Source organism: Callorhinus ursinus, unplaced genomic scaffold, assembly GCF_003265705.2.
Source record: "Callorhinus ursinus isolate GAN/ISIS: 27379988/994484 unplaced genomic scaffold, GSC_fseal_2.0 scaffold68, whole genome shotgun sequence".
In the NCBI taxonomy this organism is placed as follows: domain Eukaryota; kingdom Metazoa; phylum Chordata; class Mammalia; order Carnivora; family Otariidae; genus Callorhinus; species Callorhinus ursinus.
In genome coordinates this window covers 385081-405575 of record NW_027397130.1, presented here as the reverse complement: position 1 = coordinate 405575, position 20495 = coordinate 385081, and the positions used below count along the sequence as shown (strand labels likewise).

General features: G+C 49.9%; 1 protein-coding gene and 1 pseudogene across 4 annotated transcripts in view; one reads left to right on the top strand and one right to left on the bottom strand.

The window, feature by feature from the left end:
• The window catches only part of TBCD (tubulin folding cofactor D), a 158211-nt gene that overhangs the window by 26993 nt on the left and 110723 nt on the right, over positions 1 to 20495 (top strand). For 3 of the 4 annotated variants that reach the window (XM_025859681.2, XM_073886120.1, XM_073886119.1), the window contains exons 8-13: positions 1577 to 1622; positions 3239 to 3371; positions 8754 to 8890; positions 10100 to 10160; positions 11172 to 11246; positions 15612 to 15706. In XM_025859681.2, the coding sequence (XP_025715466.1) occupies positions 1577 to 1622; positions 3239 to 3371; positions 8754 to 8890; positions 10100 to 10160; positions 11172 to 11246; positions 15612 to 15706 (547 nt within the window). The remainder of the gene's footprint in view (positions 1 to 1576; positions 1623 to 3238; positions 3372 to 8753; positions 8891 to 10099; positions 10161 to 11171; positions 11247 to 15611; positions 15707 to 20495) is intronic. The other variant, XM_025859685.2, reaches the window with a different exon arrangement.
• LOC112814343 (small ribosomal subunit protein eS12-like) lies at positions 3966 to 4366 on the bottom strand (annotated as a pseudogene).

Here is a 20495-nt window from a genome sequence, read left to right as displayed (position 1 = left end):
CAGGCATCTGCCGGTGCCCAGGGATGGGGCCATGTGAGCGCCAGCGTTCATCCCTTTTGTTCCGTTCTCTTACTGAGACTTTGTAAGGAATTTGGCAAATAAAGAATGTTCGCGTGAGAGATCACTCTGGCATGTCATAATGTTTTAAATTCTTACTAGTTTACTTGGTGAATGAACCCCAAAAACACTTTTTTTTTAAACATTTTATTTGAGGGAGAGAGAGAGAGCACAAGCAGGGAAGAGGTCAGAGGGAGAGGGAGAAGCAGGGAGCCTAACTCGAGGCTTGATCCCAGGACCCCGGGATCATGACTTAGTCGAAAGCAGACGCTTAACTAACTGAGCCTCTAACTGAGCCACCCAAGCATCCCTCAAAGAACACTTTAACCAACTGCCAAGTGCTGTGAGCTCTGTTCCTGGCGGCTCACAGTCCTTCCCTTCTTCCCTGCAGACTTTCTGCACTGGTGAGTTCTCTTTATGTCCCTGCCACATGTCCTCACCCTGCTGTCAGGGTGGTGGTTGCCGTTCAGGCTTAGACAGTAGCATCCTGACCAAAGGGTGAATTTCCTATGTCTGGGGTTCTCTGTTGGATAACAACCCACCCCAGAGCCTGTGGCTTAAAACCGCAGCTATTGTGAGGATTCTGTGGGTTCTGATAGTCTGGGCATGGGGTAGCTTGTCTGTCCCTTGAGGCCAGGTGGTTTGGGGAGTGCTCCATGGCTGGGAAGCCCACACAATGGGGGCAGCTCGAAGGGCTGAGCAACTCCTTGACTGTCAGGACCTGGTGTCAGGAGGACGGGAGTCTAGCGCACATGGTCTCACGTACCTTCACATCTAAAACAGAAGTAGTTCTCACTTTGCTGGTTAAATACTGTTTCTGAAGGAGAGGAAATTCTTGTAAGAAATTCTTAGAAGTGCTCAGTGCTAGGATTCTTTGTTTAATGGGCTTGGATGCTTGTGTGAATTACCCCATTTTTCTTCCAGACCTAAAAGTGGAGGGTAAAATTCCAGGTTGAGCATTCTGGAGCTTGTGAGGTCTCTGAGTTTGGACGTAGTCCCTGGTTATGGGACAGGGGTGGGAGACACCTCACCAGGGCCCCACAGGATGAGCAAATGTGTGTGAGAAGCACAGGGAGCCCTTTCTCACTTGTTGACTGAGCATGAATGACACTCCAGGAGCACACGCTTGGGCTCCTGACCTTCGTGAGAGCTGCTTGGGCCTGTAACTTCTACCCTTTCACACCTGTTCTTAACACACAGGTCATTAAAGAAAACCCAGTGAGATTCTTCACTCTCCTTCTTAGGGCTAATGCCCTTAACGGCAGCTTGGGTACATGTCAGCAGTGATGTCTTGCCCTCCCTAAGTGGACTGGCCTTACGGTTGCATTCCTAGTTCACAAAGCCCTTTAGGGACATGGCCTCTTCTGCCTCTTGTAATTCCTTTATCATGTACAGAAACTATTCATTATTTTATGGTATTTAGAATAAAAATTACGGGAGTTGCTGTGAACTGTTTTGATAATTTCTGTTCTAAATTTGTAAACATGTGTAACACTTAACAGTTTTTTTTTTTTTTTAGGCACAAATATTTAAGCATGGAAAACGTGAGGACTGTTTACCCTATGGTAAGATTTATTTGTAAGAGGGTGTGTTTGCGATGTGAGTTTGCTGGTATATGATCAAGTGTGTCTCTTTCACGTTTTATTCATAGTTACAAGAGTCTGTAAGTTGCTGTATTTGGACACTATCATAGTTCTTTGTTTTTTTGTTTGTTTTGTGTGTGCATGTGTGCTTTAATCTGGTTTTTCAGGCCTGGTATGGGGAGGTCTGGGTTCTTGGTGCCCTATCTGTCAGGTTTTGGTTCTGGGGGACTTGGTGATGTGGACATACCCTGAGGTCTCTGGCTCACCTGTTGGGCTCCCAGTCACAGCTGCATTGTTCCTGGGGCCACGGTCATGCGTTTTGACCTTTTGCCTCATTCTCTTAATTTTATTTTTTTTTTAAAGATTTTATTTATTTATTTATTTATTTATTTGACAGAGAGAGACACAGCGAGAGAGGGAACACAGGCAGGGGGAGTGGGAGAGGGAGGAGCAGGCTCTCCGCGGAGCAGGGAGCCCGATGCGGGGCTCGATCCCAGGACCCTGGGACCAGGGCCTGAGCCGAAGGCAGACGCCCAACGACTGAGCCGCCCGGGCGCCCCCTCATTCTCTTAGTTTTAGACAGAACCTCATTCTTGCTGCAGAGAACTTTACTACCTGGACCAAGAGAAGTTTCTTGGAGTTATGTATCTTAGAAGATGTGTGAATAAATTTTGAATAGTAGAGCCTATTTTTTAAGGAAATTTTCATTATGGAAAGTGTCAAACATGTATAAAGGAAGAGGGAGTGGTGCAGCGAACTCCCACATTGATTCGTGGCGTCTTGTCCTCTCATGCTCCTGCTCAGCCCAGACACCCTGCGGTCTTACCTGTTTAGTGTGTATCCCCAGAAATAGGTAGGGTGCTTTTGGAAACGTGGGTTGAGCTTATTGTCACACCTGGAAACGTGAGCGTCGTTGCTCAGCATCCCCACACACCCTCCTCCTCAGTGGACTTGCACACACACACGCTGGGTCTGTGTCACGTCACTGTCACTCAGACCAGCTCAGTCTCTGCATGCTGTTTGGGTTTTGGGGAAATTATTCAGATGCTGTGACAACTTGTCCTCAAATCTTGCCCTCCTTGTGTCTCACATGAAGGGCCGTCCTGTGTGCTCTCCTGGCCCTCTCTTCCCCGTGATGCCACCTTGTCCCCCCACCAACAGCCTTGGCAGCAAAGGGGCCTGGCCACCCATTTTCCTGTTTGTGGAGAGCCCTCCCCATTGGGCCGGGCCCATGAAGTTTGCAGTTTCTTGTAATCCGTGGCATCTTCTTTATCCACCATGTTTCCATAAGCTGTTCCTTGCTTACTGTGCCTTCTCTCTTGGGGGCTCCTTTTTTTTTTTTTTTTTTGCCAACCTGCACATTTGTGGCTTCACATTGAGAAAGTTGAGCAGGTTCAATTCTCCTACACTTGGTAAATGACGTGGGATGAGGGGTTCTTTATGGGGTCCAGTGTACATTTGGACCATCACACTGCATCTGGGGGACCTGTAGAGTCATCTGTACTTTTAATGTCGTGGGTGCGAAACAGATAGTGCAGTTTGGCAGATCACAGAAGATCCTTCCCACCAATCTGAGCCGAATATGCTGTTGTTTGCAGCTTCCACCGTTCTCGAGTGCCTGGAGGGCTGCAGGCTCCCTGACAGCAACCAGACCCTGCTCCGCAAACTTGGAGTGAAGCTCGTGCAGCGGCTGGGACTGACGTTCCTGAAGCCCAGGGTAGCGAAGTGGAGGTCAGTAGACCAGGCCGTGATGTGCACGGCTTGAGCGTGTGTTGGGGAGGCTGGTGTGGTGATCACTTGAGTTGAGGTGGCCATGGCAGAGAACACTGTTATCTTCTGCTTCTACTTCATTTCCTTAGTCTCAACAGTGTTTCTGATTTTGAAAGGAAAAGTTTTCCTTTTTTTTTTTTTTCTGTCCCTACATCTTACAGTTAGGATAATTGAAGCTGGAGTGTTGACAGGGAAAGTTTGGTTTTGCATCTTATGTGACATTATTCAGGTACGATATGCCTTTACCAATTTGGGCTCACTGTAGGGAAAGCTCCATTAACGATAAAGCTGAATACAAGCTTCTTTCAGAGAAAGCAAGCTCTCCTTCAGGTTGATTCAGAAAGCCAAGCTGTTTTTGCCTGTGGATGGAAACTGTGTCCTAACTAACGGTCTGATTAATTAACAGATTGCTTTTGAATCAGTGGCTCCCACAGAAACAGACTTTTCTGCTGTGCTTGGAGTACTGTGTTTTTAATAGTCTTCGGGTTTTTTGTTTTGTTTTGCTTTTTAGTTTTTGTATTTTTGTGAGGAACAAGAACCACGTTTTGTATTTGTTCATTTCTTGTGTTTGAAGTATTCCTCGATGGCATCCTTGGCCTGACTCTTTGCCATAGTCTTTCACCACCACGCAACTGCAGCCAACCACTTTATGGGGTTTTCTTCTCTGTTGGTTTTACAGAGGCCCGTCCCTTCCCCTCGTTTCTTGTTGTCATCAACCTTAATTAGGTTGACTTCGTGCTCAGCACAAAGCACCTCCACCAACTTGACATGCACAGGCTCATCACAGTTGTTGCAAACGCACAGAAATGGGTTTGGCACTTGTCTAAGGCTTTGGCAGCTTCGTGAATCCCACGTGCTAGGCCGTCGTGGATGAGGGTGGTCTTCAGCCCCTCCTGTAAAGCAGTATTAATGTCCATGACACCTCTAGCAGCAGGGCCTTCCTTGGCCACGGCAGTGGGTTATGGGTGGAGCCAAATCTTGAGTGTGTCCAAGCCTCTGCCTCCGTGTGGCTCAGTGGTGGCAGGGAAAGAGCTAAGAGTCTTTAGTTTTATTTCTAGTATTAATATTGGTGGTTTGGGAGGAGTTGTTTGGTAAAGTTCAGCTCATCCTTTGTCTCAAATTCCAGCAAATTCCAGAGAAGTATGTTATGTTGTAGTGATGTTTTGCTCAAATTAGCTTTTGGGTCATACAGCGCATTCTGTAAGAAGTTGTTTATGAGACTAAATGTTAGTGGTTAGTTTCCAAAATGCCATGGAAAATTAACGTTCAGGGGCGCCTGGGTGGCTCAGATGGTTAAGCGTCTGCCTTCGGCTCAGGTCATGATCCCAGGGTCCTGAGATTGAGTCTCGCATCGGGCTCCTGGCTCAGTGGGGAGTCTGCTTCTCCCTCTGCCCACCGCTCCCCCTGCTTGTGTGTGCTCTGTCTCTCTCTTTCTCCCGCTCTCTCTGACAAATAAATAAAATTTTTTTTTTAAAGATTTTATTTATTTATTTGATAGAGAGAGACACAGCGAGAGAGGGAACACAAGCAGGGGGAGTGGGAGAGGGAGAAGCAGGCCTCCCGCTGAGCAGGGAGCCCAATGCGGGGCTCGATCCCAGGACCCTGAGATCATGACCTGAGCCTAAGGCAGACGCTTAATGACTGAGCCACCCAGGTGCCCCATAAATAAATAAAATCTTAAAAAAAATTGATTTTCAGTACTGTATTAGGGTTCTCCAGGGACACACCCGATAGGGTGAGAGGATGTGTGTGCACGTGCACAGACACTTCTAAAGAATTGGCTCATGTGATTGTGGAGGCTGGCAAGTCTCGACATCTGCAGGGTGAGTAAGAAAGCTGGAGACCTAGGGGAGCTGATGGTGGCATTTGAGTCTAAAGGCAGGAAGAATTCCTTCTTAACCCTAGGGGAGAGTTGGCCTCTTTGCTCTGTTCTGGTCTTCAACTGATTGGATGAGGCCCACCCATACTGGGGAGGGCAATCTGGTTTATTCAGTATACCAATTTAAATGTTCATCTCATCCAAAAACACGCAGAGGCACACACAGAATAAAGTTTGACTGAATATCTGGGTACTCTGTAGCCCGGTCGAGGTGACACATAAAATTGGTCATCACAGGGACTGTAAACCTTTATGCGTGAAGGGGAGTAACTCAGCACCATAATTGCTTTGTTCAGTTTGCATTTCCATATACATTTAACGGACGTCTACCCTCTTGCTATTTTTTCTGTCTTTTCTGTCTTCATTTTTTTTTTTTCATTTTATTTCCTGTTATATTATTGTTTTATTTTCAGTGTCATTCATCTGTTGGCTGTCTTCCCTTGACGAGGAGTAAGCCCGTCTGGCAGGCTGGTAACTCGCTGGGGCTGTTCCCTCTTCCTGAGGCCTTGTTAGGATGGTCTTGTTTCTGTTGCTTTTCCCTGGAGCAGAGCCCTTGCTCCTACAGCACGCTCCTCACTTCTAGTGCATGGCTGTTTGGTCTCCCTTCCTGGGCCCACATCCTGGTGACTCCCCAGCATTACATGACCTCTGGACTCAGCTCAGCTCTCAGCCTCCCAGCTGCTCTCACATGGTGCTTCTGGGTCTTACCTTGTACTCGCACATCTTGGGGGTTGTCCAAGGATCCAAGGAGATGGCGCTGCACAATTATGGGTTTCCTTCTTAGCAGCTACTTTTTCTCAACGTCTGTCCCCAAATACTCGCCATCTCTGTAGTCAGGATTTTTTTTTTCATCTACCAGGCAAGACTGCTGCTCTCTGCTTGGGCTCTCTTTTCCTGTGCTGCGGTTTAGAAAGTACCTTTGGGGAGGAGAGGTGTGAAGGTGGGGTGCTTCTGGGCACCTCCCTGCTGTGAGGAATGGTATCCTGGTCTGGTCATCTCATGTGTGCCAATGGCTGGTTTATGACTTTCGTCCACATTTTGTAATTGATGGCAGAAGGGTAAATCTGATGGCGGCCTAGAATCTGTCATCTTTGTAGTTTCTGATTACTGAGTGTTAGGGTGAGTACTTTTCCTATGAAATAATCAATGTGTGTACTGATTTGAGAACAGAAGCAAGGACAATAGCCATTGTGAGGCTCGGTGCTGGGCAGTTTATGATCTTGAGGACAGTCCTGTGGTGGCTGGTGATGCTCTCCCCATATTAGTTACCTGCTGCTCCTCCCGTTCTCACACCAGCTCTGAAGTGTGGTTTTTTTCCCCCACACCAGCCAATTCCTGGACACCAGCTGGCTGTCTCAAAATTCTGACACAGTCTACTCGGAGATAGTGTCTGATTCTTCATGATTCCTCAGATTAAGGGCTCAGTCCCACAAGACTATCTCCCCCCGCCCCATTACTCAGATGCCAGTAGCAGGTCCAGGTTGTAACCTGTGCCTTGACTGACCAGTTATAAATTGCGATCCCCACATTTCCCTCTTCAGGCTCAATTAACATGCTAGAGCAACTCACAGAACTCTGAGAAACATTTTGTGTACTAGATCACCAGTTTATTATAAAAGGATACAGCTCAGGAACAGCCAGACGGAAGAGAAGCCCAGGGCGAGGTGTGGGGGGAAGGGTTGTGTCCTGTCCACATGTGTACCACTCTCTGGGTCGGGTCTCCACGTGCTCACCAGCCCAGGAGCTCTCCAGACCCTCCTGGATTTATATGGAGGCTTCATTACAGAGGCATGATTGATTAAATCATTGGCCATTGGTGATTCATTAAACCTCTAGCCCCTGTTCCCTCCTTGGAGGTTCGGGGGTGAGATTGAAAATTCCAACCCTCCAGTCACATGGTTGGTTTCCATGGTGACAGTCCCCATCCTTAGGTGACCTTAGGGGCTTTCCAAAAGTCAGTTCTTTAGCATAACTGAAGACACCTTAATCCAGAAATGGACAAGGACCCAATATATATTTCGTATTGTAAATGACAACGTCACAGTTATGTGACAGAGTACTCCAAATCTAGCAGCTTAAAATGATGCATTTTTAATGTCCTCATTTCTGTGGATTGGGAATCTGGGTGTAACTTCTCTGGGTCCTGTGGTCAGGGTCTGTCTAAGGCTTCACGAAGGTGTTGGCTGGCGCTGCTGCCAGCTCAGGGCTCCGCTTGTGGCCGGGGGCACCCAAGCACGCTCAGGTCAGGTCGGGAGGACTCCGTTCCTTGTGGGCTGTCTTCTGGGGGCCTCCCAGAGTTCTTGCTGCGGGGCTTCCTGTAGTGCAGTGCACAGTATGGGGGTGGCTTCTGTCCGAGTGAGAAGGTGGCAAGACGGAAGCCACAGTCTTCCTGAGCCTTCTTGGGAGGGACATCCCCTTGCTGCTGTGGCCTCCCACTCAGAAGGAGTCACTGGGTCTGGGCTGCACCAAGGGGAGAGGATTGCTTGAACATCAGAAGGTGGGCCGCCTGGGGCTGCCTGCCACCGCCCTTGTTTTACAGAGTTGGAAACTGGTCCAGGGAGTTAATGAGCTGTTGAGCACCACAGTTAGCAGTGCCCGGGCTGGTGTTCAGGTTCTGTGCTCTGTCTGTTGTCTGTGTTTGGGAGTCAGCCTCAGGCTGCAGCCCCCAGATGCACTCTGTACCTTGACTTGGGCACCTTCTGTGCTCCAGGCAGTGTCCTGATCCAGGGCCACCCGCCAGTCTGGCTCATGCATGCTTGCCTCAGTGCGGCACACTGGGGCCTGCCTTCCAGGAGGAAAGGCCTTTGTGCACATCCTTGCATCTGTCTGTCACAAGCCTCTGGGTAGGGCCTCCTCTGACAGATGGGGAAACTGTGGCGGCCAGAGGTTCAGGAGCTGTGCAGGGTCAGACGCCAGAGCCAGCCCGTGCCAGTGTCCTCACGGCACACGGATGATGCCTGTGGCCTCAGCTCAGTGTGGGGAGGGCTGTGGCTGCTGGGGGGCTTGAGAGGGAGGCTCTGGGGAAGAGTTGAAGCATTGAAGAGTCCAGGGTGGCCAAGGGCCTGGGGGCAGTAGGGACGGGAGGCAGAGCGCCTTGTAACTAAGGCTGACGCCCACGGGACCCATGAGTGCCCTTCCCACTGCTTCTGTCGGGCACACTCCTGCAGTCCTGTCCGTCCCCCACCTTCTTTCTGCCTGACACTACACAGCACTCGAGGGCTTCTGAGTAGCACAGCACCTCTGTTCTGTGGCTCAGATTGGCATTATCTTTTCTTGGCAGCCCTTGTGGATGCCAGTTATACTCCATGTTCTTTCCATCCCGTCTCTAAAACACATGGGATTTTCACAGGCACCCTTTAAGATTCTAAGGGACACCACACTATGGATTTCAGTTGTCAAGATAATTTCTCTTAGAGGCTCCAGCAGGCGTGGCAGCAGGTCTGAGGTAATGTCTGTGTGTGCAGGTACCAGCGTGGCTGCCGCTCGTTGGCTGCTAACTTGCAGCATTGCGCCCAGAGTCAGAAAGAGTCGAAGGTGCACATGGAGACTCCCGACAGCGACGGAGACTATGACATCCCCGAGGAGGTGGAGAGCGTGATAGGTGGGTAGGGTCCCTGCAGCCTCCTGGTGAGCCTGCGGTGGGCCGGCTGCCCTCTGGTCCTGGGGGCGCTGGTGAGGCTCCTCTGAGGTGCATGCCTTCCTCCCCTCTTTGTGCTGGCATTATGTGGCTTTCCGTGACCTTGCCCACCCTCACCTTTCATGGAGCTTGTGGAAGCTGGCCTTCGGTCCTGATGCCCACGACCATTTGGGCCCTGGACCCTGTCATTCTGTTTACTGTTTGCTTCCCATGTGTGAGCCGTCATATTTCTACCTCGCGTACTGCCCTCAGCCCTCCACCATGCCTTACCTGGGTGCATCTGGCCCATGGCCTCAGGCCTTCTGGAGAGATGGAGTGGTGGCTTTCCTGGCCCCGTGCCGCACACACCTGCAGCGTCCCTCCCACTGCAAACCTGAAGAGCTCTGGGCCCTGCCCTACGCTTACCCGAGGGAGTGTCTCCTGCTCACAGAGTGGAGCAGAGACCCACTGCAGCGGCCTCACATACCCTGCCAGCCTTCGGCCACCCCTTCTCGTCTGGTGCCCCCTGCCCCCACTGTAGGGTCTCCCACTGTTGTTTAGCTCCAGTCTCCTTGTCCACGAGGGACAACATTGCACCTCCTCTGGTGCTGTCTTACTGTTTCTCACGTCCATTCTCCCCCCTTCATATTGTGCTTCTTAACCTGCTCCCCCCACCCCTGGGGTCCTACACTGCCCCAGTCACAGTGAATTTGACCCCTTCACAGGCTCCTGTCCTTCCCCCATGTTGGGTCTTCCCAGGCTGCCTGGGTGCCCTCGGTCAAGGTTTCCATTGACTGGGACTTGTCAGGCCTTTATCGAGAGGCCTCTGACATCTTCGCACTTCCTTTGGGCCCCTGTGTGGCTCTTGCTAGAGTCTGGCCTGTGCCTGAGACCCCGGTAAGAGCCCCTTTTCTGCACCCTCTTGCAATCACTGATCTCTGGGAAGTCTTCCTCACTGGTGCTTTCTGCCCTGATGGGTAGGTCTGCTTTTTAGCAACAATGGCAAGAGTTGGCTTTAAATGGTTATTTAAAAGCAAAGAAAAGGAAATTTTTTTCCTTAGAATTAATACCCTTCGTGTGATTTCCTTCTCGGTGCTCACGAGTGACACCTTCAGTCTGAGAAGTGAAGAACTGAACCTAGAACCAGGGCGAGTGCACGGAGCTCACGGCCCCGGCCTCCTTCTGTTGTTGCAGAGCGGCTGCTGGTCGGGCTGAGGGACCGGGACACGATTGTGCGGTGGTCTGCAGCCAAAGGGTAGGTGCCTCCGTCCCGCTGGGGGAGCTGGGCCCGGGGCTGGTGGCTGGTCAGTGAAACGCCCCGTGGTGGTCTGCAGCCAAAGAGTAGGTGCCTCCGTCCCGCTGGGGGAGCTGGGCCTGGGGCTGGTGGCTGGTCAGTGAAACGCCCCGTGGTCTGCACACGTCCCTCATCAGCACTTCACGTGCCGGTGAGAGCTCAGAGGCTTTTAGAAGGCGGGATGGTTTTTCTAATACACGTTTATTGCTTTATGTTCCGATTTAAAAGATCATAACTGGGGAATGAGGCTCCTTCATTCCCTTGCCTTTCTGGCTAGAGTGGGCAGAATTTGAGCAAGTCCAATTTGCCCTTTTTTTTTTCCTTGCAAATGTTCCTTTTCTTGCTCTTCCATGTCCTCATCAGTGCAGCCCCTACCCCCTGCCCTGCACAGGCAGGCAAAGCTCCCACGTAGTGAGCAGGTGCTAACACAGCCATATCCAATCCCACAGCCCCTGAGAGGGGAAGTGGTGTTCGTCCTCTGTTATGCCTCAGGGAGCGGCCTGCAGAGAGGTGCCCTCATGGAGAAGGTGTTTAGCAGCAGGCAACCTCTGAACCAGGGTCACGTGTGGTTGGAGTGGGATGTGCCAGGAGGGATGCTGATCCAGTCAGGAGGTGTCTAGTGTGGATGTGGGGCAGCCCGCCAGGTGGGGGTTGGTCCCGAGGGGTCAGGTTGAGGGTGGTAGCCTGGTGCTGGGTGCCATTGACCATCAGGGGCAGGCTGCTGCCCCGTGCGCACCGCCCCCCCGGTCTCCCTCCCCTGAGGAGATGCCTGTGTCACTCTGTGTATGTCGCTGGGATGAGGCTCCCTAACAGGCGTTGTGTAGAGCAGAGTGTGTGTGAGGCTCACTCTGGGTCTGCCTCTCTTTCCCATTCTCTGGAGGGAGGGAAATTGCTGGGGACGACGGTTCCTCGTTGATTGTGCCCCTCACAGTGGGCTGGTGATGCTGACGGAGTGCCGCCTCTCTTTTTCAGAATTGGTAGGATCGCTGCAAGGCTTCCCAAAGAGCTGGCGGATGACGTGGTTGGATCTGTGTTGGATTGTTTCAGGTATGTGAGAAGATCAAAAGGAGACATGTTTCTGGTTAAAAGAAGTGGCTGTTCTTTTCCTGTATCCCTTTACATTTTCTTTCAGCTGAGCTATTTGTCAGAGCCCCCAAAGCCTTTATGTTTTCCTTTTGAAGTTAAATTTGAGAACTTTAGTTATTTGTTATATTTCTTTTATCAGCTTAAATCCCATTACATTTAAAAATCTCTTTAAGAAGAAAAAAGTGGTTTTGAACAGGGACATACATCGATTTCGAAGAAGCCTGGGGTCACTGGGGTGACATCTAAGAGAACGTCTGTGGTGAGGCATGTTCTGGATCTGCCTCGTGGTAGCTGCTAGCCACGTCTGGCTGTTGACCTTACAAAGAGGCTGAATTCTACTTTTTTTCTTTTTTAATTCTACATTTTATTTAATTTTATCAGATTTAAATTCGAACAGCTGTGTGTGGTGGGGCGCCTGGGTGGCTCAGTTGGTTAAGTATCTGGCTCTTGGTTTTGGCTCAGGTCATGATCTCGGTTGGGGTTGTGAGGTTGAGCCCTGAGTCAAGCTCTGTGCTGGGCTTGGAACCTGCTCGGGACTCTGTCTCTTCCCCTGCTCCTCCCCCCACTCCCCCCCTTAAAAAAACAAAGACAAGAGTCACACGGTGATGGTTGTGTTGCATCTGGCTTAGCCTTTCAGAGATGTCTGGGTGGCACTTGGCTGGCGCATGGTGCAGGCGTGGGCAGGGGTGTGCAAGCCATGGGTCCTTGGGGTCGGAGCCTGGGTCCTGCAGGCCAGGGGGCAGGGCAGAGACCCGGGCAGCATAGGTGTGCTCTCAGGTGCGCTCTCGGGTGCAAAGCATGTTTGGTATGGTTAGTCCCAGAGGCCTCTTAACTTTGCCTGTGGAAAGTTCTCTCTGGGTTTTGGAAGCAGGTGTTTCTAAGAAGGGGTGTTACTGGTTGGCCCCCAGTTGCTCTTCTTCCTGGGCTGCCAGTGCGTGCATGTAGGGAGAGGAGCTGCCTGCGCTTCTGGGTGCTCAGTCGTGTACATCAGTTGCCGAGGTTTCTCTGGGAGCACCCACAGCACGTGTGCTTCCTTTGGAGCAGGCTTTCCCTGGCACTTTGTCTCCAGCCTGCTCAGCGACAGTTGGAGGAGTTCAGGGAGCGGATGTCAGAGTGATGCTGCTTGTGTGGCCAGTGTTTCTTCAGTGGAAACTTTTCACGGTTATCTGCCAGGCTCCTGCTGTGTCTCTGGAACACCCGTGGTGGGGAAAGAAAGTGCTCCCTGTCCACGTGGCGATTCTGCTGGCTTGTTTTGGGGTATCCTCTTGGACTTCTTCTCTGGTGGCATGGTGATGGGTGTGCTGATGATGCTGGATCCCACTGGTCCTGAGCACGGAGGTGTGAGTCCGTGGGCGGCGACCAGTGGCAGCTCTTGTGTGGCTGTGGTGGAGCATCCTGCTCTTGGGAGAGGGCAGCGCTTTGGGCCAGGTCTAGGGAGGGTGGAAAGGGCCGATGTCCTGCACCCCCAGCCTCTCTTCCCTGGTCCCTTTGCCCATGGCCCGGCAGGTCAGCCTCAAGTCTTTTTTTCTGTTTCCTTCCTGAGAACATTTCTGCATGGGTCCTCTGGTGATTCAACACTGTCTCTTTACCTCGCCCGCCCTCATGCTCTTCCTTGCCCAGCCTCCTTCCTTCCCTTCACAGCTGCCCTCCCCAGCCCCTTGTTGGTGGCGTCCCTAGTACCAGCTTTCCTGGTGGTGGCCGTTCCGGGGCTCCTGCGCCTCCCTCGCTCCTCTGGCCACTGCGCCTCTGCCTGGCGGCCTAGGGTTCTTGACCTTGTGCATCTCCTTCAAACTCCTAGAACACGTTTTCTACTGGCCAGACATAGGGCCCTTTGTCCCGGCCTGCACCTGTGGTCTGCTTCACTCATCCTTGTTAGTTTAATCTGCAGACACTTCTCTGCATTTGTCTTGTTATTTTAATGCACTCCTCCAGTTTTTGTATTTAGGTTGTGGAGGGTGGAAACTGTTTTACTGCTCTTGCTACCCCGGGGCTGACAGCTCAAAGTGACAAGCAGGACTTGGAGGGAAAGGGCCTGCGTGCAGAGGCAGCCTCTTCCTGGATGGGTATGAAGTACCTGATTGCAGAACCTGGCACAGAAGGGAGTCGCCCCCGGACCAGAATGTTTGAAGACCCTGAGAAGCAGGCGCCTGCTGGGTGTAGGGCATGTGCAGTGGGGTGGAGGCGGCAGGACTGGCTGGTGACCTGGTACAGCTGCTGCTACGATCTTGTCCCTTCTTTTGTGTTCTTCTGGGACAGGCTTTGCTGAAAGGGTCAGTGAGAACGTTACTTCTATTACCCTTCTCCCAGGACTGCCCCTTCACTCCCTGCTCTGTTTCCAGGCCAGGTTATGTGGAATGAAGCCACACATGTCCCCAGGGGGTTTTACAGTGGGCCCCACAGGACCAGTGTGAGCAGCATGGGCATCATCCCTCAGCTGCTGCTCCCTTCCCTATGTCCCACCCCCTGGATGTGCAGCTGTCCGTCAGTACCTGTGCCCACCCTCCCCCACCCTTTAGAAAATAGTGCTGTAGCCCCTTGCTGGCCCCGGCAGCATTACCTCAGGGCAGGACCCCAGAGATAGTGTATGCTGGACCCAGCAGTCTGGTCCATGGCAGAAGCAGAGGGCCTGTGGGAGGAGGAGAGCAAGGCCCCATTGGCCTGGCCAGGGTCCTTGTGTTTGCCATCTGAGCTCAGCCGCACAGGGGGTCTCCAGTTAGCAGATGGACTGCAGCCCCGGGTCCCAGTTCCTGGGTGTGCTGTGGGTGCTGCAACTTCTCAGAGTCTCTGTGACGTTGAGAAACCTTTGGGGGTACCCCCTTGGCCCCAGGGAGCAGCCCCCTGTCCCCGTCTGCTTGTGCATGTTGGGCCTTGGAGAGAGTGAGTAGGGCAGAAGTCTGGCCGCAAGCCAGGCACTGTGTGAGGGAGGCACTGTTCCTGAGTACCCCCTGGAGTGGGCAGAGTAGGGCCAGCAGGGTGATGGTCTTCCTTGTTCCCCCTCAGGCCACAGGCCTGACAGAAGGTTATGCCACCTTTCCATAGCTGTTGACAAGCAGCAGTGCACACATTTAGTTTGGAAATGGACATTGGTGTAACTGGTGATTGTTTTATTGATAGAGTCATCATAATGCTGATCTCTTAAAAAGTTTTTTTAAAACATTATCAAGTCTTATGAAAAGCATAAAGCGTCTCTTTCCAGTTAAAGTCCTGAAGTACACAAAGTGCAATATTAAATTTTGATGTGGTCAAATAGCCTTTGGGACAGACATTTAAAAAAAATACCTGGAACTTAAGAATTTATAATTAGAAGTAGAAATTGGCACTGGTTGATGGTGAGGTCCACGGGGCAGCACCTGTGTCTGTCTCAGAGTCCGTGTCGGTCTCAGGGAGTCTGTGTCTGCAGGCCCTGGCACACGGGTGGAACTTGCTGAGTATCTGTCGAGTGAACAGACAAGCCTACACTCTCTCCTTTCTGAATGTTCTTGTGCTTTTTGCTAGTGAGGAACGCAGTTCAGTTGGTTTTCTTAAAACATTTCTTTGCTATCAGATTGATAAATTTAGGATAGGAAAGAGCCCTATAACGTCTCTTGCTTTTTGGTGCAATGCATTTCCATGTTTATATTGGCAGCCAAATGTAGAAACTCTGAAGACAGCCTTTATCAATCTAAGAAACACTTCTCACTAATCATGATGCCAGGGGTGCACTCGTAAACAAGAGAGCTTCCAAACCACTTCAGGAAAAATTTTATTAGATACAAAATTTTACTATGACTTGATTAATTGGCATAATTGTTTATTAAAAGCCAGTGTTTCAAATAGTGCAAAACAGTTCTCTAAATGGTCTTTCATTCTAACTTTTTAATCTCTAAGCCAGGAAAGGAGGAAAGGAGGTCTCCCTGCCCCTTTCTGCTAATATAGTCTAGCCTTAATTTGATAGAATCACTGTGCTATGAGCCCCCAGGTTTTAGTGCCTTGAACGGGGTGAGTCGCTGGGTGTGTAGTCAGCTGGCACAGGCTGCTGTGGCAGGAAGCCTGTGTAGAGCCTGGGTGTCTTGCTGACACACATCTGCGGGCCGCTTTCTCTGTTGGCAGCATGTGAAGCCACCTAGGACCTGTGCTTGTCATCGGAGATCTGAAGAGAAATACTGAGCACAGTGCTTACCTTCAGTTAAATTGCAGTATTTTATTTATTTAGCCAGCTGACAGTTGGAAAACTCACGAGTGGGTTTTAGGGAGGCTCCTGGGCACAGGATGTGGACCTGCAGTCTGTGTACACGGCGGGAGAAGCTGGAATGAGCACTGCAGTCTCAGGCTTTCTTTGTGTCTCAGTTTTCAGGAGACGGACAATGCCTGGCATGGTGGCTGTCTGGCATTGGCGGAACTGGGCAGAAGAGGCCTGTTGCTCCCTTCCCGACTTGAGGATGGTAAGTACTGCGCGTTTGCTCTGCATCGTCGGGACTGTTTGTAGCGTGTTGGGTTCTTCATTTCACCCGGTGTCTCCAGCGTGTCCTGCCGTGAGCGTGCATCAGGCCTCTGCCCTCACTGCTAGCGCATTCTTGTGCAGGAGAGAGCAAACTAGACCTTTGTCTTTCAGCCTTCCTTCTTGTATTGACGTTTCTGATTATCTGACTGCCTCTTCTCCCTTCTGTGAAATTTTAATACCACAGGTATACTTTGTGTTTGGATTTGGAGAGCCACGAACCATTGCAATGTCTGAGATTTTCTTGTCCCTCAGGACTGGTTTTCACCCTTGTGGGGGTGCTGTTGCCTGTTAAGAAGTTGTGCACTGCTGCTGTATTTATCATGTGGAGTGACATCACGGTCCCCTGGGAACAAGGCTCACACCAGCAAGGGGAGGGGGCGGAGGGCTGGAGGAGGCTTGGTAGTGGCCTGAGCAGGGGGACAGGGGCACAGTGCAGCAGATGTAGAGGGACCACTGGGCTCCAAGCCTGCATGTCCCAGCTGTTGGACCTAGACCCGTGAAGGTGGAGCATGGGGCTGTGGCCATGTAAAGCCCTGTCTGACTGGTGGGGATCAGCTCTGGGTGTGGCTGGTGGTGCCTCTGTGGACAGAAGGGAAGGACACCTGTGAAGGATGGAGAAGGCCCCTTCCTGGGCTGTGTCACCACACATGCTCTGCACCGTGGGAGTTGACTTCTATCCAGAATAATGACATCTGTGCAGAGATGGGTAGGGCACCTCATCTTCCTCTGTAGCACCTGAGCTGTGGGGTGTCAGAAGTAATGGCTTTGTACTTGGCATTGTGAAGCGTGAGGAGGGCTCCTAGACCTTCAAGATTCTATTTAATCTTTCTTTTTATTTTTGTGGCAGCTTTACTGAGATAAAATTTATATGCCATGAAGTTCACCCATTTAGAGTGTATAGTTCAGTGGTTTATGGTATATTTACAGAGCTGTGCAACCATTATCATATCGAATTTCAGAACATTTTTATTGTCCCACAAAGAAACCCTGTGCTCAGGGACAGTGACTCCCCATTTCTCCTGAACACACCCAGCCCCAGAGAACTACTAATCAGCTTTCTCTCTCTCTAAATTTCCCTTTGCTGGTCATTTCTTATAAATGGAATCTATGATAGTGGTCCTGGGCCTGACTTCTTTCACTTAGCGTGATGTTTTCAAGGTTCATCTGTATTAAAGCATGCAACAGTAGTGCTTTGTTCCTTTTTATGGCTGAATAATATTCCATTGTATGGATACACCACACCATTTATCTGTTCATCAGTTGATGGACATTTGGATTTTTAACCTTTTGGTTATTATGAATAAATACAAACTTTTTTTTAATATCTTTATTTTTATTTTTTTTTTTTAAAGATTTTATTTATTTGACAGAGGGAGACACAGTGAGAGAAGGAACACAAGCAGGGGGAGCGGGAGCGGGAGAGGGAGAAGCAGGCTTCCATGCAGAGCAGGGAGCCCGATGTGGGGCTCGATCCCAGAACCCTGGGATCACGACCTGAGCCGAAGGCAGATGCCCAACGACTGAGCCACCCAGGCGCACCTGCTACAAACATTTGTGTGCAAGCTTTTGTGTGGACATACGATTCTAGTTCTCTTGGGTCTCTATTGCTGGGTCATGTGGTAACTCTATCTTTAACTTTTTGAGGAGCTGCCAGATTGTTTTCCAAAATGGTAGTAACATTTACGTTTCTACCAGCAGCGTGTATGAGGGTTCCAGTCTCTCCACATCCTCCCCAACACTTGTTTTTCTCTTAGTGGGTGTGAAGTGGTATCTCATTGTGTCTCTAATTTGCATTTCCATGACTGACTAATGATGTTGAGCATCTTTTCATGTTCTTGTTGACCATTTGGAGATCTTTGCTGGAGAAACATCTGTTCAGATCCTTTGCTCATTTAAAAAATTGGCCTTTTTATTGTTGCTGTGAGTTCTTTATGATTCTGGATTTAAGTCTCTCACCAGATATAGGATCTGCAGTATTTTCCCCCATTCCATGGTGGTGGTTTCACTTTCTGGTTGGTGTCATTTGCACCGAAGTCCTGCATTTTGATTAAACCCAGCTCACCAGTCTTCTTTGTGTGAGTGTGTCACAGACAAGGTGAAATCCCTGCCTGGGTGGTCCCAACTCCAGTTTAACTTGAAGGACAGAGAGCCTTTTCTCTGCTTTTTGTGCCTGAGACTGGCTGGTATGCATGTGCCCGTCATAACTTATAATGTTGAGGTGCCCATCGGTCACTAGCTGCTGGAGTGAGAAAATGTGGGGGTTGGTGTCATGAGTGAGAAGTGTCAAGCTGTTGCTTAAAATCTAGAAGATGTAACTTGTGGCCTTGACTGGCTGGCTGCCTCCAGACTGGTGGTATCTTCCATGTGCGCTGAACCCTCTTGCAGGCCCTTGCTGTGCCTGGTGGGGTCTCAGGGAGCTGTGTTGTCTCCTGCCTGGGAAGGATGGTGCCAGGCCTGGTGATTTTGTCTTGGCGCAGGCTCCAGAGGTGACCGGGGCTAATGTTTGTTTCGTTATCTTCTTTTCTTTTTTTTTTTTTTTTTAAAGATTTTATTTATTCATGAGAGACAGAGAGACAGAGAGAGAGAGAGAGAGAGAGAGAAGTAGAGGGAGAAGCAGGCTCCCAAGGAGCAGGGAGCCCAATGCGGGACTCGATCCCAGGACCCTGGGATCACGACCCGAGCCGAAGGCAGATGCTCAGCCATCTGAGCCACCCAGGTGCACTCTTTCTTTTCTTTTCTTGCTCCTCAGACTGGATAATGCCAATTGCTCTATCTTCAAGTTCACTGATTCTTTCTTCCACTTGCTCAAATCTGCTGTTGTACAGCTCGCTTGAAGTTTTCATGTCTGTTACTGTGTTTTTCAGTTTCAGAAGTTCTATATGGTCTCTTTTTTATAGCTTTTTTGACATTCCGTGTTTGTTCGGATATTTTCTTGGTTTCCTTTAGTTCTTTGAGCATATCTGAGAGAGTTGATTTAAAGTCTTTGATTTTAGTACAATGTCTGGGCTTCCTCTGGGACAATTTCTCTGCTTTTCTTTTTTTTCCTTTGAAATATGTGTGTACTTTCCTGTTTCATTGTATGCTTTGTAGTTTTTTGTTGGAAACTGGACATTTTGAATACTATAATGTGGTAACTCTGGAAATCAGGTTTTCACCCACCCCCAGGGGTTTGCTCTTGTTGCTTATTGAAGGTGATCGTTGTCCATTAAGTGACTTCTTCCAGTCTGTTTGCAACGACTGTATTCCTTGTTGTGTCTGGTCACTCAAGTCTTGGTTCCATTACATCTGCAGACAGCCAGTAGTGACCTAACAGATTTCCTTAAGTACTGAAATTTTGTAGGTTCTTTCTTCACTAAGCATTCTCCTGGTTTCTGCAAGTTTTTGATGAGATTTCAGAGTTCTGAATAAGTTGAGTCTGTCAGTTTTGCTGGCTTAATGGTTATTTTGGTGGAGGGACTGATCTGTGGAGTTCCCTACTTTGCCATATTCTGTGACATTATCCAAAAACGAGCATTTGACTAGTGTTCCAGCATTAGTCTGGGTCCTCTGAGCAGAAACAGATGCTGAGACAGGATTAAATGTGCAGAGATTTTATTAGAGAAGTGCCCATGAGAGAAAACAGGAAGGCTGGCAGAGCCACTTTCTGGCCCGGGTGCTGTGGAGTGGGGGTGGGGCTGGGGTCCTCGAGCCAAAGTCAGCCACAGAGGTGGTCTTGTGTCCCCCGTGGGGCCCGGAATCTGCTTGCTTTGGTGGGTGGGGCCTGGCTGTGACTGCAGCTCTGTGGTTGCAGAGGGCCGACCTCTCCTGACCTTGTCACTTCCCACAGGCCTTTGTACCTCAGTTCCTAAGGGAGCAGCTGGGCCCTGGGAAGGGTTGCTTTCTCCAGTGTTCCTGACACAGTCCTGGTGCCTTCCTGTTCTGAGGACCACATGCCTCACTGATTTTTAACCTTTGTGCATTTCAACTGTTGGACACTCCAGTCTGTAAGAAAAGTGAATCAGGGGTGCCCGGATGGCTCAGTTGGGAGAATGTGCAACTCTTGATCTTGGGGTTGTGAGTTTGAGCCTCACATTGGGTATAGGGATTGCTTAAAAATAAATAAAAAATTAAAAAAAAAAAAGTGAAGTGACTACCGTGAGACCTCTTTGACTTAGTATGTGAAGTAGTTGTTCTGCCCTTCTGAATTAAAGTGCTTTTCTCCTTGATGAATATGTGTGTGCTTCATTTCACACCCACACATGCCCTCTTTCCCCATGGAGTGTGGCGTTGTGGTGAAGGTTAGAGCTGGTGGTGGGGGCAGACTGCCAGGGGCTGCTGGGAAGGCTCTTCAGAAGGGTTGTTGTCAGCATTTTGTTTTCCTCTTCAGTACGAATTCAAGGACCCCTTTAGCTTTATTGAGATACAGTTCACCTAACATGCAGTTTACCTATATAAGATATGTGATTTAATAGTTTTGGTATTTTAAGAAACATTATAGATGTGTGTAACAAACATTTGCCTTGCTGACAGTTTTTAAGTGTACAATTCAGTGGTATCAACCACATTTACAGTTTGTACAACCATTATCACAGTTTCTGAAAACTTTTCATCATCCTGAACAGAAATTGTGTCCCCATTAAGCTCCCCTCTCCCCTTCCCTGCTGCACTCTGTTGGCCTCTGTGAATTTGCCTGTTGTAGGTGCCTCACACAGGTGGATCTGTACAAGATTTGTCCTTTTGTATCTGGCTTA